This window comes from Homarus americanus, unplaced genomic scaffold (assembly GCF_018991925.1).
Source record: "Homarus americanus isolate GMGI-L3 unplaced genomic scaffold, GMGI_Hamer_2.0 scaffold30858, whole genome shotgun sequence".
NCBI classification, from domain to species: Eukaryota; Metazoa; Arthropoda; class Malacostraca; order Decapoda; family Nephropidae; genus Homarus; species Homarus americanus.
In genome coordinates, this window is record NW_024737697.1 from 2,348,223 (window position 1) to 2,364,091 (window position 15,869).

At 38.6% G+C, this 15,869-nt stretch overlaps 1 protein-coding gene across 8 annotated transcripts in view; it reads right to left on the reverse strand.

Annotated features, from left to right (window-relative positions):
- LOC121873537 overlaps positions 1-15,869 on the reverse strand; it is a 139,898-nt gene that overhangs the window by 25,041 nt on the left and 98,988 nt on the right. Inside the window, exon 6 of one of the 8 annotated variants that reach the window (XM_042377166.1) lies at positions 2,406-5,304. The exons of 5 other annotated variants lie outside the window; for them this stretch is intronic. In XM_042377166.1, coding sequence (XP_042233100.1) covers positions 5,216-5,304 — 89 coding nt within the window. In that variant the 3' untranslated portion in view covers positions 2,406-5,215. Of the gene's footprint in view, positions 1-2,405; positions 5,305-14,691; positions 15,528-15,869 lie in introns of those variants that run through there. 2 more of the 8 variants (XM_042377167.1, XM_042377159.1) reach the window with 2 other exon arrangements.

Sequence of the window (15,869 nt, forward strand, 5' to 3'; positions counted from 1 at the left end):
TTTTCTGATCACCATGTGCCATCACTGAACAAACAACAGCCCTACATGCAGATTTATACTCTAATCAAGTATGGTCTGTTTGCCGCCTATACTTCTCTAATTCAGCACTTCTACAATCCCCAAAAAGAGAACTTATAGACGAGTCATACCATGGCGAGTCATCTTGTACTCTAATTTTTTTAATGACCTCGGGACAGTAACGGTCTGAATGAACTAGAAGATATCATTATGTAATTTAACCATCTCATCAGAGAACAAAACAGAGGAGTCAACTCAGTTCAAAGAATGATCGACTTCCTGATTAATCATGGTCTGGTCAATATTTCGATAGTTCCCGAAGGTAATTGTTTTATTAATTGTTGAAGACAGTTGTTGTGCTAAGAACCAACCATCTTGAGCAGTGACAGCAGAGAGGAATAAGACAAGTAGAGCATTGGCAACAGTGCTTGGAGGCTGCTGATAACGGTTAGTTGGTCTGCTTTGTAAACAAGCACCAGGAATTTAATACAACACAATAACTCATCTGGGGTTGGGTATGGGATTTTTTCCAGGAAAATTGGTTATTTGATAATATTTTATTAAACTGGCACCAGATGAATGTAAATACAGTCGGCCCTTAACATACGTGGGGGTTAGGTAACAGAGATACCCGTGAATGTTAAAAATCCGTGTATTGTACTTTTGCTGCCCCCCCCCCCCCTAAAAAAACCCTGGCCCCCCTATGTCCTTATTTACCGTATATACCTGTGTGTAGTTCGAGTTTTTAAGACCAAATTATTTGGCAAAAAATTGGGGGTGGACCTCTAAACGGGTCTGTAATAGTTTCGTTAGGTTGAAAAATATTTACCAGTAACTACCAGTAAACACTGGAAACGACGCACCAACGCACCACCAGCTGTGAGTGTCGGTACAATTGCCAGGGCAGATCTCTTGAGTCATCATAGCAAGCCCAAAGTAACCAAATGCATGGTATGGTATACACAGGACGATGTAAAACAAAGTATTCATTTTTTAAAGTTTATTTATAGATACTGTACATAAATTTTTGTTCATTACATTCGAAACATCAATTTTTGTTAATTAAATTTGAAACAAAAGAAAACTACGATACCGTATTTTCATTAAAATATTACATCACAAGTATATTTTACCTTAACTGTGACTGAAAGAATATATTCTCAGAAATAAATATGGAAATGTAATATTTTGGCTGAAATGACATACATATTACAGTGGAAAGTGGGATAAAATCATGACGAAAACAATGACTTTCGCTTTCTTTCGTTGTTCAAAAGATTTTACCGTAATCGCTTTTCGAATGGTTTTCAGTTAAAAAACTGTTGTACTGTATTACAATAATATTCTATCCTATCATTAGCCTCATAATCCCACAACTGAAAACCATTCGAAAAGCGATTACGGTAACATCTTTTGAACGAAAGAAAGCGAAAGTCATTGCTTTCGTCACAATTTTATCCCACATTCCACTGTAATACGTACGTCATTTCAACAAAAATATTACATTTCCATATTCCCAGAAATAAATAGTAGTTTTGTTGAACGTAATGTACAGTATTTAATATTAAAATGCAATAAGAGCTATAATAACAATTAATACTGTACACCCGTAATGTACTGGCTGGCATCTCCACACACACACAGTGATCCCTCTGTTAACGAAATTTCGGTTAATGAATTACCTTCCATAAGATTTTTCACTTCGGTTAACGAAAAAATTTCGGTTAACGAATTCCTTACGAATTTTTCCCAACATGTTTTCACCTGCTTTCGTCTGCTCACCAGCTGTAGTATTAGTCCGCCAATACAGTAATCAGTTTTAGGGCTTAAATTCGTTACCATTTGAGTATATATCAAGAAGGCTGTACTATTCAATAATTTTCCAAGTCTTTAAGTTTTTAGTCATTTTAACAATTATTTAACATAATTGAAGTACAGGGAACTAGTTTTTAGCGCGCCAAACAGCCACTTGACTCACCCAAAATGGCGTCAGTGTGTGTCCCTGCTCAGTGGTGGAAGCTTCTTGCTTGAGACTCTCTTGAACTATTTTTATGTTTTTACAGTACAATTATTGGTCATTCTGAAGTTTATTTTACATATTGACAATATATAATGCAGTGCAGTGTTGATTTAAAGAAAATAATATTGAATTACACCAAGCAAACTAAAATTTTATGGGTGAAATGGCGGCATGGGGTGACTTCTCTTCCACCCCAATGCCTCTCTTCTCTCTACTCCCTTCTCCTCCACCCCCATTCTAATTCCCATCATCATCATCATCAACCAGGAACCTTCTACATGCACACCTCAAAGTAAGTGTACTTTAATGCATTTATTTTTAGTTTGTATGTACTTTTCCGTGAGCTGGAACCAATTACCCAATATCCCATTGAAATAATGGATTTGGTTAATGAAATTTTCAATTAACGAATGACTTTGTGGAACGAATTGTGTTCGTTAACCGAGGGACCACTGTATAACATCAGAGAAAATGGGAGAATTTGGGCAATCAGTCAACTGGTTGAGTGACTGTTGGGGGATACAAGTCTACTTGTCCCCAATGAGTTTGAGGAGTAAGTTACATACTAATTGGTAATTGTAGGAGAGTGATGACACACTGAAAGCTTGTTTGCAGACTTAATAACACTGCAAGTGTTCGAGAATCATGACATGAGTTTGTGAAAAATTAAGCACATTGGTAGAAAAAAGCATTATACTGTATTAGCATATTTTCATTATTACTTATGCAAAAATGACAAAAACTTTTTCTTTTCATAACTTCAGATTTTTTGTTAGTTAATCGAATCATAGGACATTATTTTTTGTAACTTCAGATATTTTATAAACTAACCTTCATAAATTGGGAAATGCCTGTACTAGGGTCATATAATTATTATGCAGCTTGGTTTAGACTTTCAAATGGTTCACTTTATATCCATATTTCTCCAGTCTCTTGTAAGTACAGGTACAAAATTATTAGTTTACAATAGTGTATTGTAATGCGTGTACAGTACAGTATTTCACTTATTATTTTTATTGGTTTATAATCTGAAATATTATTAATAGTAAGTGATATCCCCATTAGCCAGAACAATTGGTGCAGAGCACTTCCGGAAATGAAAGATTTCTGGGAACCAGACGACTTTCTCAAACCCGAAAAAATTCCTTATCTCCGGAATATTTTCCAGTTACTGGGAAAATTTTTCGAGTGTCTAAACTAGACATCTTGCACAGACACTAGCCCACATCCCCAGATCTTTTCTGGGTAATAGGGAATGTTTTCCAAGAGTTGAAACTACTGAAGTCCGTAAAAGCAGTTCTAATTAAGTTAAAATCTCCATTTCTTTACTAGAATAATCCAAAATAGTTTATCTAAAAGTTTGGTGAAATAAAAATATTTAAAAACTAAAAATCTATACGAAGCAGACTGATATTTTCCACTTCCATGGAGCTGTGGGGGATTAGTGGATCTCATGTAACTGACATGACCTGATGCAATGTCAGGTGGAGGAAGGATGAGGGATTAGTGGTTTCATCTTACTGACCTTCTGATGGAAAGTCAAGTCACCCTTTGTTGGGTGGGGGATTAGTGGATCTCATGACCTGAAGATATCTTGAATAAAGATGAAAGATAAATTTTTGAGGGAGATTATGATGAGTATAAGTATAAATGAGCAACATTGTATCCCTTCAACGTTATTATGTATTATGTTCTTGCCCCCCCCAATACCACTTCAATTCTGCAACCAATGAACCAAGGCGTCATCAAGACATTTAAGTCACATTATACGAGTAACATCTATTGGTGAGTAACTGAAGCAATAGGTGCCGGTGCATAAGAAACACAGATGGAATTCTGGAAGGCATTTAACATCAAAGGCTGCATTGACATTATAAAAATATCTTGGGATGAAGTGAAGCCTTCCACCATGAACACTTGCTGGCACCAACTTTGGCCTGAAATTGTTCACGATTCCATGGGATTTCCAACGGTTGACAAGGAAACCACAAAAATAGCGAAATTAGCAAAGGAAATTGGAGTTGAGGGTTTTGACGACAAGCAGAAAGAGGGAGTTGAATGAGCTGTTGGACTCACATTTTTAAGAACCAACAAATGAGCTTCAAGAGCTTATAACAGATGACAGTAAAGGTGATGATGATGATGCTGAAGTGGAACCCGTAAAACCTAAATTAAAAATTAAGGTGACTTCTGAATTCTTCCTGAAAGCAAATGAACTTTGTGAGATATGTTTTGACATAGAACCAATAATGGAGAGAAGTTTAAAGTTCAAAAGGGGCCTTGATGATCGTTGTGTGGCATACAGAGAAATTTTGAAAGATTTTCATAGAAAAAGCAAACAACAGAAAATAGCAGACTTCTTCTCGAGGCTCTGGTCACCCCAACCATCAAAATCGTCTGCCGAGCCAAAACTCTATGAACTCCAACCATCAACATCATCTGCCGATCTGGAGCCTGAAGCCAATAATCCTGATGATCCATTGGCTTAATAAATAGAAATCATTCCAATTTCATCATCATCGAAGTCTTCTTCATGAATCACTGTCATCAGAAGGCTTCACAACATCTACGATACCATCGTCATAGTTACACTACAATCATCTAACCATGGATCGGTAAGGACAGTAATATGATTTTATAATGCTTATCATTAATATTTTTAATTGTTATGGTATATTACTTTTATTATTATCTTATTTGTGCATTATGTAAATGTTTAAAAGGTACAGTATGCATTTCACGTGATACGAGTCCATATGCGGCTACAATCCCGTCACCTCATTTTCCCCATAAAAAGCTAAGTTTGCCCAACACGCCGTTTTCGAAAACCCTAACCCCTGCATTAGACAAGGGATTAATGTATGTAAAGGCCTGACCTGTAGGATATAAATCCCTTGCCAGCCTTATCAGCATCTTATCAAAGGAAAGTCAAGAACCATGGGTTTCCAAGGGGTAATAAACAACCATTATAGAGAGGACATCTCTTTATTAAGAAAATAAACACAAAAATTTAACTCTGACAGCACTCACACAAATATTAAATAAACAGCACTGGAGTCAAACAATTACTAAAACAAAACAATCAATGCAACAAAGTACAGATATTTCCTATGGCTGCAGATGAATATTCCTCCTAACCAGCACGGTGGAATGTTCTGGTAACACGGTGATCTGCTCTCAGGGGGAAGATCCAGGGCAGCTTCCACACTTGGCTCCGGCGTTGGTGGGCGATGTTTTGCCACACAAGAGAGACGCCAGGGCACGGACTGTGGGTAGGGAGTGGAGGAAGTGGTGATCACGTGGCAATAGCTGGAGTAGGTGACTGGAGTTTGCGGTCGAATAGTGAAGGACTGGGGAATCAGCCCACAAACCCCAGGAACCTCCGAGGAGTACACAACCAGAATTGGAATAGAACAGCTGGGTGAAGTAACAGCTGTGATGAAGGCTGGATCGTGTCTGCCCGGCGACGAAGCAGCCCCCCGCTACAGCCCTTACAGTGTATATGGACAGTTATTGTTTTATTGTTGTATTATTGTTAAGGGGGGGGGGGTGCCTTGATACTCCAGAATTTGGGATAATTCGGCAAGGCCAGAGCCCCATAGGTGCCGATTTATCAAGGGTTTACTAATAAATTGTTTTTATTGAATAATCTGGTGTTATACATTATCATGTAAGGCTGCTTGACGGAACCACATTTGGGGATGAACGCTTTTGCACATTGTAATGGTCCATCCTCCTATAATAACAGAATCCTTGGCATGTGCCTTTGACAATTCCTGTGTGTTAGAATTATAATGTCAATGGTAAGTCAATTAATGGCAAATGGGGTAAGGCCTGACTTGCCAACTTTAGTCAAACCGTCCTGATGTCGAAATCACAGAGGAACTGTGAATACCTTGTGTTAGGTCATGAGATTATAACCGTACACATTATTAACGCTTACTGCCATGGAAATTATTGTAAAATAATATGATACGAGTTCATGTATATACCCAGCATAACACTCACAAAACCAGAGTGTGGTGGAAATGTGTAGAAAAAACCAAGTGGCAGTATTACACCAAATTTTGTGTCATTACTTTGTTGTTTAAGATTTTTAATAGTAAGTGATTTCTATAGATACCTATGATGCTAAGATCTAATATGTTGTCAATCTCTGGAAGTCAAGTATGTACAGTAGGGGGCAGGGAAAAAACACTTTTATTTGAGTTGCAGGCTGCACTTTTCAGGCATCGTTTGTATGGCTGTAACAAACACCTGTGCAAAATTTCATGCCATTTCATGCATACTTACCCTGCCGCATCGCGAACGACTTTTTGTCAGCTTTTAGCGTATACCAAAAATTAGGTGTCATTTAATGTTTTCCAGGATAATGATAAATTTTACATGGGTGACATCGATTTAATTCACATGTTATTTTACAGGTACACCGTATAGAAAATCATTACAAGTTCATATTGAAATTCTTTTTTGTGCGGAACCTTGGCATCATTTTCCTAGACAATAATCTTTGCCTATTATATCCATCTCTCGATTCGTATCCCGTCACTTCAGTGCAAGCTTCAGTCATCACTTTTATGCCTCTCTCGACCGCCTGAGTGCTGTTTGGCCACTTGGGCACCACTAATGGTGTCTCAAGAATGTCATTAACCTGTAGATTTGACAGAGAAGCAATGTAAGGAGGCTCAGTCTTGAGTTCATTCCTCCAGTTAATCATGGAATGATAGTTTTTGCTTGCCACTTTAGTTTCGGAGTCACCACCTTTCTCATGTTGACTACAGGAGGCACATCCTCATTCCCATCTCCATCTTTACCCTCCTCATCAGTATAGTTTAACAAATTCTCGTCAACAGCAGCATCAGAATCTTCCTCCTCCTCTTCAGATCTGCCAGTGCATTCTTCCTTTTGCTGATTCTCCTCTCTAATTTTTCTTATCATTGAGACAGCTTTTTCTCTAACAGTCATGTCCTCATCTGCACACATACCAAGAAGAAGTTGATCTGTGTGGGCGAAGTATGCATTTCTCTGGACAGCCTTCTTCACTATCGTCTCCTCCTCACCATTCAGGTGTTTCATATATAGCAGGGACTGGAATACGTTCCTTGAGCCGTGTGTTACGTAAGGGTGTATCTTGATGTAAAACCACATTGGAGCACTGAACTTTATTATTGTAATGACAATTCTTTTCAACTCATGGCTGGGTCTTGATGTTGCTACATACAGCCTGAGGATTCTACTCCATAAGGTGTTCCACCTTGACACACAGGGAGGACCTGGCTCAATAGCAGCCAAGTCATCTTCAACAACACCTGTGATAACTCCTTTACAAATCCTATACAGGTATTTCTGATCCCAGGACAGATCTTTCTCCACTTCATCATTAAACACAGGGAAATCAGGGAAACTGACTGGCTGGAAGGCGACAACTGGAAGCTCAGACAAAGACTCCTTGATCTGCTTTCCAATGGGACCACGCCAATGCTCAGGACCACTTGGTTTACCATCATAGTGATAAAAAACTGCGCGGAAAGGCAGCTCATTTCCGTGAAGCTGACATATGAAATAATGGAGCGGGTGACCAAGTAACATTTCAAGATGATGAATGACTCCATTTTCTGATCCTACATTTACATTGGTTCCATCACAACCAACACACACAATGGGCTGCTGGGTTAGATTTTTCTCCACCAGAAACTCGTGAATAGTTTTGGCAATCTGCTTTCCGTGTCCAGTCTTGGGAGTCACATGTGTGAGATATTCATTGCCAGGCTCAACCATGATGACATAATGATCTTTCACCATCATCCTCGAACTCCATTTCTCGGTCTTCTCATTCTTTATCATCACACGAGTGGCGGTCTTCTTACCATCAAAATAGAGTGACGTCAAATTATCGAAACTAGCCATCTCAATTTCTTGCCTCTTAAATCGGTATTTTTGTCTCGCATCCCGCAGCTTATGTGGTCCAATAACCTGACTCTTGTCATCCTTTGTGATAATGCCATAGTCAGTTAAGGTGGCAGTAGCAATGGCAGCTCCAGCATAATCACTAATCAAGTATCGGTCACAAGCGGCAGCCAGTGTAGGGAGTCTTGTCCGGTTCTGTGAACTGGTGTCTGTCAGAGCCCTTGGATCAGGGACAAAATCAGCATCAGTATTGACGAGAGGAATATCTCTTGAATCATCTGAATTATCCTCAACATAAGGAATATCTCCAGCTACCAGATATCTATGTTTTTGCTCAAGCTGTCTCCTAACTCTGTCCGCATCATGCTTCTCTCTTGCCGTCACTCTGTCCCACATCTTCGTCACTTTCATGTCAACCCCTGCAATCTTCATCTTCCTATCACCTCGCTGGTCAAGGAGAAACTGCACCTCACGTTTGGGAACTTTTATAACACAATTACATGCCAGGTGATATCCGTCACACTCCTTAACTATGCACCTCACATCCTGACAGGAGGCAAGGGGACAATAACAGCTACAGATATCAAACAACTCTTTCATTTCTACCTGAAATGCAGCTTTTTTGTCTCAGAATGACTGCTTATGGGTGACTGAGGAAGCACGTGGTGATCCTGCGGTGTGAACTGCTTAACGGTAACTATTTGAATAATTTCAAGTGCGCCAACTTACCCAGGTCTCCCCTACATTACAGTACAGTAACACAACATTGAGAAATGAAATGAGAAAAGGCTGATAATCAATATAGACATAGCACCATACTCATCTGCAACAAGACAACTTAAATGAAATAAGAGATATGAAAAAAAAAGTTGATAAACACTGAACAGAACATTGCACCGCCACAGCGGCTGTTTGGCTAGTACTGTAGGTAAATTTAAAAATTTCAGTAGAAAATGCGGCAGACTAAACCTCGACATATCAGCTTCAAATTTGGCATGGAGTCTTAGATATGTATAAGGAACAATGCCTGAAGAGTGCAGCTTTGAGCAAAATTTCACTGCCCCCTAATGTACAGTATAGTCAATTAACAACCCCCCTTAAAATGCTTTTTGTTTCTTTAATTTAATGTAAATATTATTTAAATAAAATGCGACTTTCTTCCGAGCCAAAATTGTGACTTTCTTTTTGTTCGCCCAAAATCCACCCCCTTCACAATCTTGGAGTTTTCACATGCAAATTTGCGAATGTTGTAAAAACTTAAAATAAAATAAAATAATTTTATGTTTGTGTATAAACGCTAGACCAGTGGTTCTCAACCTGGGGGCCATGGCCCCCAAGGGAGCCACGGCAAGAATTTAGGGGAGCCACGGTGAGCTGTTATAAATTGTACGTTTCCAAATAATGTTGGGAATCTGAATTAAACAAAACTTGTATTACTTATTTTGACTTGGCAGAAGAAATTTTTCACTCTTTTTTTGTAATTTTGTTTAATCATAATGACAAAACAATTTTAATATTTACATACTCTGGTGCTAATTTATTTTGTATTTTTTACAGATTAAGATTTCACAGGTCCAGTCCCTGTCTGTGTGACAGGCGCTGGACCGAGCTGCTGAACCGAGTTGTTCAGTACGTGTCCATGTGTCATCCCTTTGCAAGTGGTGATAGGACCGAATGATCTCAGTCTGGCCTGGGATACCATCACGAAAACAGTGGAGTGTATTGTCTCTGAACCATATACAGTGGAGTCTACATTTACGCGGCTTTTGTTTACGCGTTTGGTCATTTACGCGGTGCCTTGCCAGAATGAAATGCTTTAATTATGCGGTAAATTTGGTCATTTATGCGGGAAGCGGCGCGGGCAGGGTGCGCACATGGTCGCCCAGTCATCAAAACATTACCGAGTTCTTCACCCGCCACCCACCACAGCCGGCCCAAGTCAGTGATAGTGAGGATATGGACTTTGAGGGGTTTGACAAAGAGGCCCTGCAAGCCTCTGTGGTGGATAGTGATACAAGTGATACAGGTGAAGGCCAATAATCTGCCCTCTGCCTCGGAACCAACCTCCCATCCCCGTGTGCCCAGCCATCTTTTCTACTAACGTAAGTGTTAAAAAACCTAATACAGTGACCCCTCGTTTAACGAACACCTCGGTTAACGTAATTTCGATTAACGAACTGCCTTCCATAAGGATCTTCAATTCGGTTAACGAAAAAAAATTCGGTTAACGAAGTTCTTACGAACCAACCTCAACATGTTTTTGCTTGCACTGACCGGGCAACCAGCTTTAGTATCAGTCCGCCAATACATTAATCGGTTCTAGGGCTTAAATTCCTTACTATTTTAGTAAATATCAAGAAGTTTATATTATTCAATAATTTTAAGTTTAATATTCAATTTTTTAGTCATTTTAACAATTATTGAACATAATTGAAGGTAAAGTGACTGGTTTAATGTGCGGCATCCAGCCTCTTAACACAGCAAACAGGCGTTAGTCTCTCTCTGTTTTCACTGGAGGTAACATCTTGCTTGAGACTCACTTCAACTAAATGCTTTTTTTCTGTGTTTCCAAGCAAATTATTGGTCATTTTGAAATATATTTTACATATTGACAATATATAATGCAGTGCCGTGTTGATATAAAGAAAATAATCTTGAAATACACCAAGAGAACTAAAATTTTATGGATGAAATGGTGCCATGGGGTGACTTCTCTTCCACCCCAATGCCTTCTCTTCTCCCTTCTCCTCCACCCCCATTCTAATTCCCATCATCATCATCATCATCCTCCTCCAGGAGCCTTCTACATACACACCTCAAAGTAAGTGAACTTTTCTACCATTTTTGTTGAATTTAGGAAATTTTCGGTGAGCTGGAACCAATTACCCAAAAACCCATTGAAACAATGGTTTCGGTTAACGAACGACCTTCTGGAACGGATTGAGTTCGTTAATGGAGGGGTCACTGTATTATTGATATTTCTCTTAATTATTAATTGTGTATGCATACCATCATAAAATTAAGATGTTATTTTGACTACAAGGTACGTATTGTGTCGGAAAAAGTTGAGTTTGGGGGTCGGCCCAGTCTCTATTTCAATTAATCCCATATGTTCTGTTATTTCATTTATGCGTTTCTTGTTTTACGCGGGCCACCACGGGTTCAATTGACCGCGTAAATGCAGATTCCACTGTATTGTGTTTGAGCTTGACTCGAGCATAATATACTCCGTAATTGGTGTTCCTTATTTTGTTTCATAATTCATGTGGTCGCTGCTTTACGTGGGTGAAATATTTGTACACTTCCTTTATTAATTATTTCCTTATTTATTGGTGCCATTGTTGTTCATACTCATTCTTTACATATATATTCCTACCATTTTTAGTGCTTAATTGGTATGACTCACTATTCTTCTCATTCTTCCAAGTTGGGCAGTGCTTGTCAAAGGAGGGGTGTTCTTGCTTACAGGAAGTACACTTCAGCTTGCTAGCTTGAGTGTGAATGTTTACCTGTGTGCATTTTTGTGTATGATATGTGTGCTTTATGTGTGAGTGCATGGGCGTGTTATGTATGTGAATGTGTGTGTTTGCCATTCTAACTCTTGTTCTATTTATCTGTCCTTCTTTATCATAATTCTTTAGTCTTTATCACTTGTCTGTTTGTCTGTTCTGGGAGAAAAATGAAGGAGGCCACGAGGATGTTGAAATTCCACAAGGGGGGAATGGAGTGAAAAAGGTTGAGAACCACTGCGCTAGACACACACAAATGCACATTTGGCAATTTCAGCGTGATCTAGTAACTACATAGACTGCACTCCAAGGTCACTATGACAGTCTCCCTTTTGCATTAAAGATCCAGGATATAAAATTGACTCCATTTCTCATACATTTTCTTGTGGCTTGTGCTGATTTCTCATGTCTTGTGCTGTTGGGGAGGGTGGAGGGGTGGGAAAACATAAAGAGTGTACAGTAATGAGATTGCACCACATGGTGATAGTGTGGTGCCACCTCATGCCTCTCCCAATGTCTCTGGCCCTTCTAGAATAAGTGATAGTTTGTATGGCCCTTCAACATGCAGTCCGAGTGCCATAACTCATTATGTACAACTATCTTTTGCACCCAGAGGGAAAAAGTTAATAATCTGTATTCGGCCTGTGCGCGCTCATCATTACACAAAATTTACACAATTATTACCAAGTGAAATATTAATTTGTTCACAACTTTTCTTCTATAACTATTTTTTCCTAAATATAGTATGTATGCTTTATAATGGAATACGGTTTATATTGCAATCACATGGCATAACAAAGGTATGTATACAAATTTTCATTAAGCATAAAAAATTTTTTTTTGTTCTACTCGCACCTACGCATAGAAATAATTATTTTATTGTGATTACTCATATAGCACTGTTTGTCAAGGGTGGATCTAGGAATATCAAAAGGGGGAGGGGGTCCAGTCCAAGAAGTTGTGGGTGGGGGAACATGGCAAGCACAGCAAGCCCACCCAGGTCAGGGATTTGGGGAGGGCACTGTAAGCCCCAGCATATTTTTTTTTTTAAATTTGACCAATATCATAGGCATTTTGAAGCCATGTGCATTTGATATTGAGAGATATTCTGAGGTCAAAAGTATTTACTTTTTACTACAGTATTTAAAAATGCCTGAGTACAATACTGCATTAAACAAAGAGTATGGGAAACTTCTGATGAAAAGGGGCAGTTTGGACCCCCAGGGCCCCACACCTGCCCTTGTTTTTAAATAATTTAATTACAATACTAATGCAACAAATCTCACCTATGACTCATTATGTACAATTATCTCTCATGTGGTGCATTCAGGTGCGGTGAGGTGAGTAACAGGCCAGACCCCGATCGTCTCGCAGGTGAGAACTTACCCAAACTCAAGTGTGTTAAAATCCAGGATCCACCTATAATTTTATTGTTTGTGTACAGTGGTGCTTGCATAAATAAATACAGCTCTGTGTCTGTCCATGCAAAGTTCCGTTGTTTAGACTCCGAAAACTTTCCCCATTACCTGGAAAAATTACAGGGAAGAGAAAACTTGTCTCCATACCTGGAAATTCTCAATCTTGGAACCACTCTACAACAATTATTCCGGCTAATGTGGAGATCATTGTACTGAGCATAATATGCTATACAGTGAACCTCGAAGATCTGGACTAAAAGGGGGGACCACTTGTTCGGAAAAAAATTATTGTCCGCATCTTCTGGCAAATGTATAAAAATGATAAATGATGATATAAAAAACACAAAAAATACAGTACCGTACTTTACGGCACATAAGAAGCACGACCATATAAGATGCACTGCTATTTTAGCAGGGAGTATTTAGGAAAAACCATTTGTGTGTATTTTCCTCCTGTAGTCATAGTTTTCTTACAATAATATATACAGTATACAGTATACAGTATACAGTATACAGTATACAGTATCAGTAAATGTGAGGAATAAATAAAAATAATACCAATAAATAAATTACGACAAAAAATACTGTATTACCAAACCTGTAAATAAAAGCCAAATGAAAGTTTAACACAGCCGCCACTTGCATACACTCCCTGCTTCACCATAGCAACAATGACCAACTGGGACGCTACCTCCGCCAATTCCCTAGTGACGCTACCTACCCCATTACACTGCGCCATTCTCCCACTGAGCCAGCTAACTTGTGTGCAAGGAAATGTATATTCCCTTAATGTGTTTGCCCTTGGGACAATTATTTCCTCTCCTTTTTTCACAACACAGGTTGACAACCCTTTATCCGAAATTCCAAAAACCGAAAAGCTCTAAAAACCGAAAGTTTTTTTGTGGAGCGATTTTTTATTTATTTATTTTTTTTAAACAGGGATTAGCCCACCCGGGCATAAATCACTGACTCACATCGGGGCCTGGGGGGCAAAAATGTAATAGTAATAATAATTACAGCTGTATTCATAGTAAATAAAATTTTTAATTAAAATACTGTACAGTACACCAAAATAAAATAATAATGATAACAATAATAATAAAATATAATAATAAAATTAATAATAATAACAATAACACTGTAATAAAATAATAATAATAATAATTATAAAGAAATACAAGAATGAAAAAAAAGATCAAAAGTGAGAAATGCGACCTAGAACTATGAATTATTATTACAGTATTATTATTATTATATCCCCCCGCAGGCCCCGATGTGGGTCAGTGATCTATGCCCGGGTGGGCTTATAGGAGAGAGAGGAAAAAAAAAACACCCTAACCATTCTGAAAACCGAAATGCCTCTGGCCCCAAGGATTTCGGATAAGGGATTGTCAACCTGTATACAGTATATGTAGGATGGTGTGTGCATGTAACTGAGTAAAAATAAATGAAGAAAGTTATGTATATCTACCTGGAAATACAAGGTAGTAGGTATTAGGTAGCTACCAAACAGGGAGGTACTAACACCTGGGAAGATATTGGAAGCATAATGTGTTGTCTATGGTAGACCCTGCTGCCATATGGCATCACAAAAATTGTGACCAAATCTCAGGTTGCTGATCTGACTTTCTGCCTCGTTTACACACAATTGTAGGGTCTCAATTGTTTCACTTACTATTGACAACACAACATCCAGACATTGTTTCTCACTTTTGATCTTTTTTTTCATTTTTGTATTTCTTTATGCTTCTTTATAATTATTATTATTATTACATTTTCGCCCCCCAGGCCCTGATGTGGATCAGTGACCTGTGCCCGGATGGGCTAATCCCCGAAAAAAAAAAAAAAGTTACAATGCCGCCAGCAATGTTAACAGATGCAAATGTACTGGCATCAACATTGCAAATGCGATAAGTTTATCCTTGGCCTTACATATGTCAGACACAGTTTGTTTCTTCACGCTGTATTCATCAGACACGAGCCACGGACACACCAGACTCTATTTCTTTACAGTATTAATTCTAGTTTCTGCACAACAGATAAATGTACATACTTTCTCTTCACGCTACCACTTGCTTTAGATGCCATGAATAATCACCATTAAGCACTATTAACAGTGATAATAAAAATAAATCAAGTAAAATATGGGAGGGAGCGAGGAGATATAGTACAACAGCACACTAACCCACTCCCCTTACTTGCTCCCGTTGCCATGTGTACGATCAAAATATGGGAGAAATACTTATCTTGTAGTCTAATTTTAAAACGGTGATGGGCACAGTGATAAACAAATTATATAAACCATGCATTTACCTACGATAACATAATAAGAAACATTGTATCATTCCTAGAGTGAATGAAATAATATTCCCACAAACAACAATTGACAACTCTGTTTATGTTTCCTGCCTCGGGCACCTGTGTCCTACACAGTGACATCTTAATTACATGGGCTTAAGATGATCTTTGCTTTGTTTTGGGAATGCTTCTTAGAGAGTCTTCTTAGCCCCTGGAACCCCCAAATTTTGTCCGAATCTTCCGTAATCCGGGTTTTCTGAGTCCGGATCTTCGAGGCTTCACTGTACAGTAACACCCCGGTTAGCACTACCTTGTACAGTGCTGTTTCGTTATAGCTCTTTTGCTTGCATCTTAAAGCTTGAAGGAAAAAAAATAGTCAAAAGTCAGAAATCCGAACTCTCATAACAGGCAAAGAGAAGCTCTCATTGTTTTTACTTACTCATCCAATCAGTGCCAAGCGCTCTGTTTACAGTACAGTACAACTTTGCTGAGCTTATACTGTGACCACATTCTTACTGACCTGCCAATTATTTTATATTATGACTATTTTTTACTCATCATGTCCACAAGTTATAATGCTGCTAGTGCATGTAAAGTGCCAAGGAAAAGTATCTCCTTGGATGTAAAATTACACGTGTTGAGGCGGTTGAAAGCTGGTCAGTGTCAGGTGGATGGCAGAGCTGCTTTTAACTTTGTTAC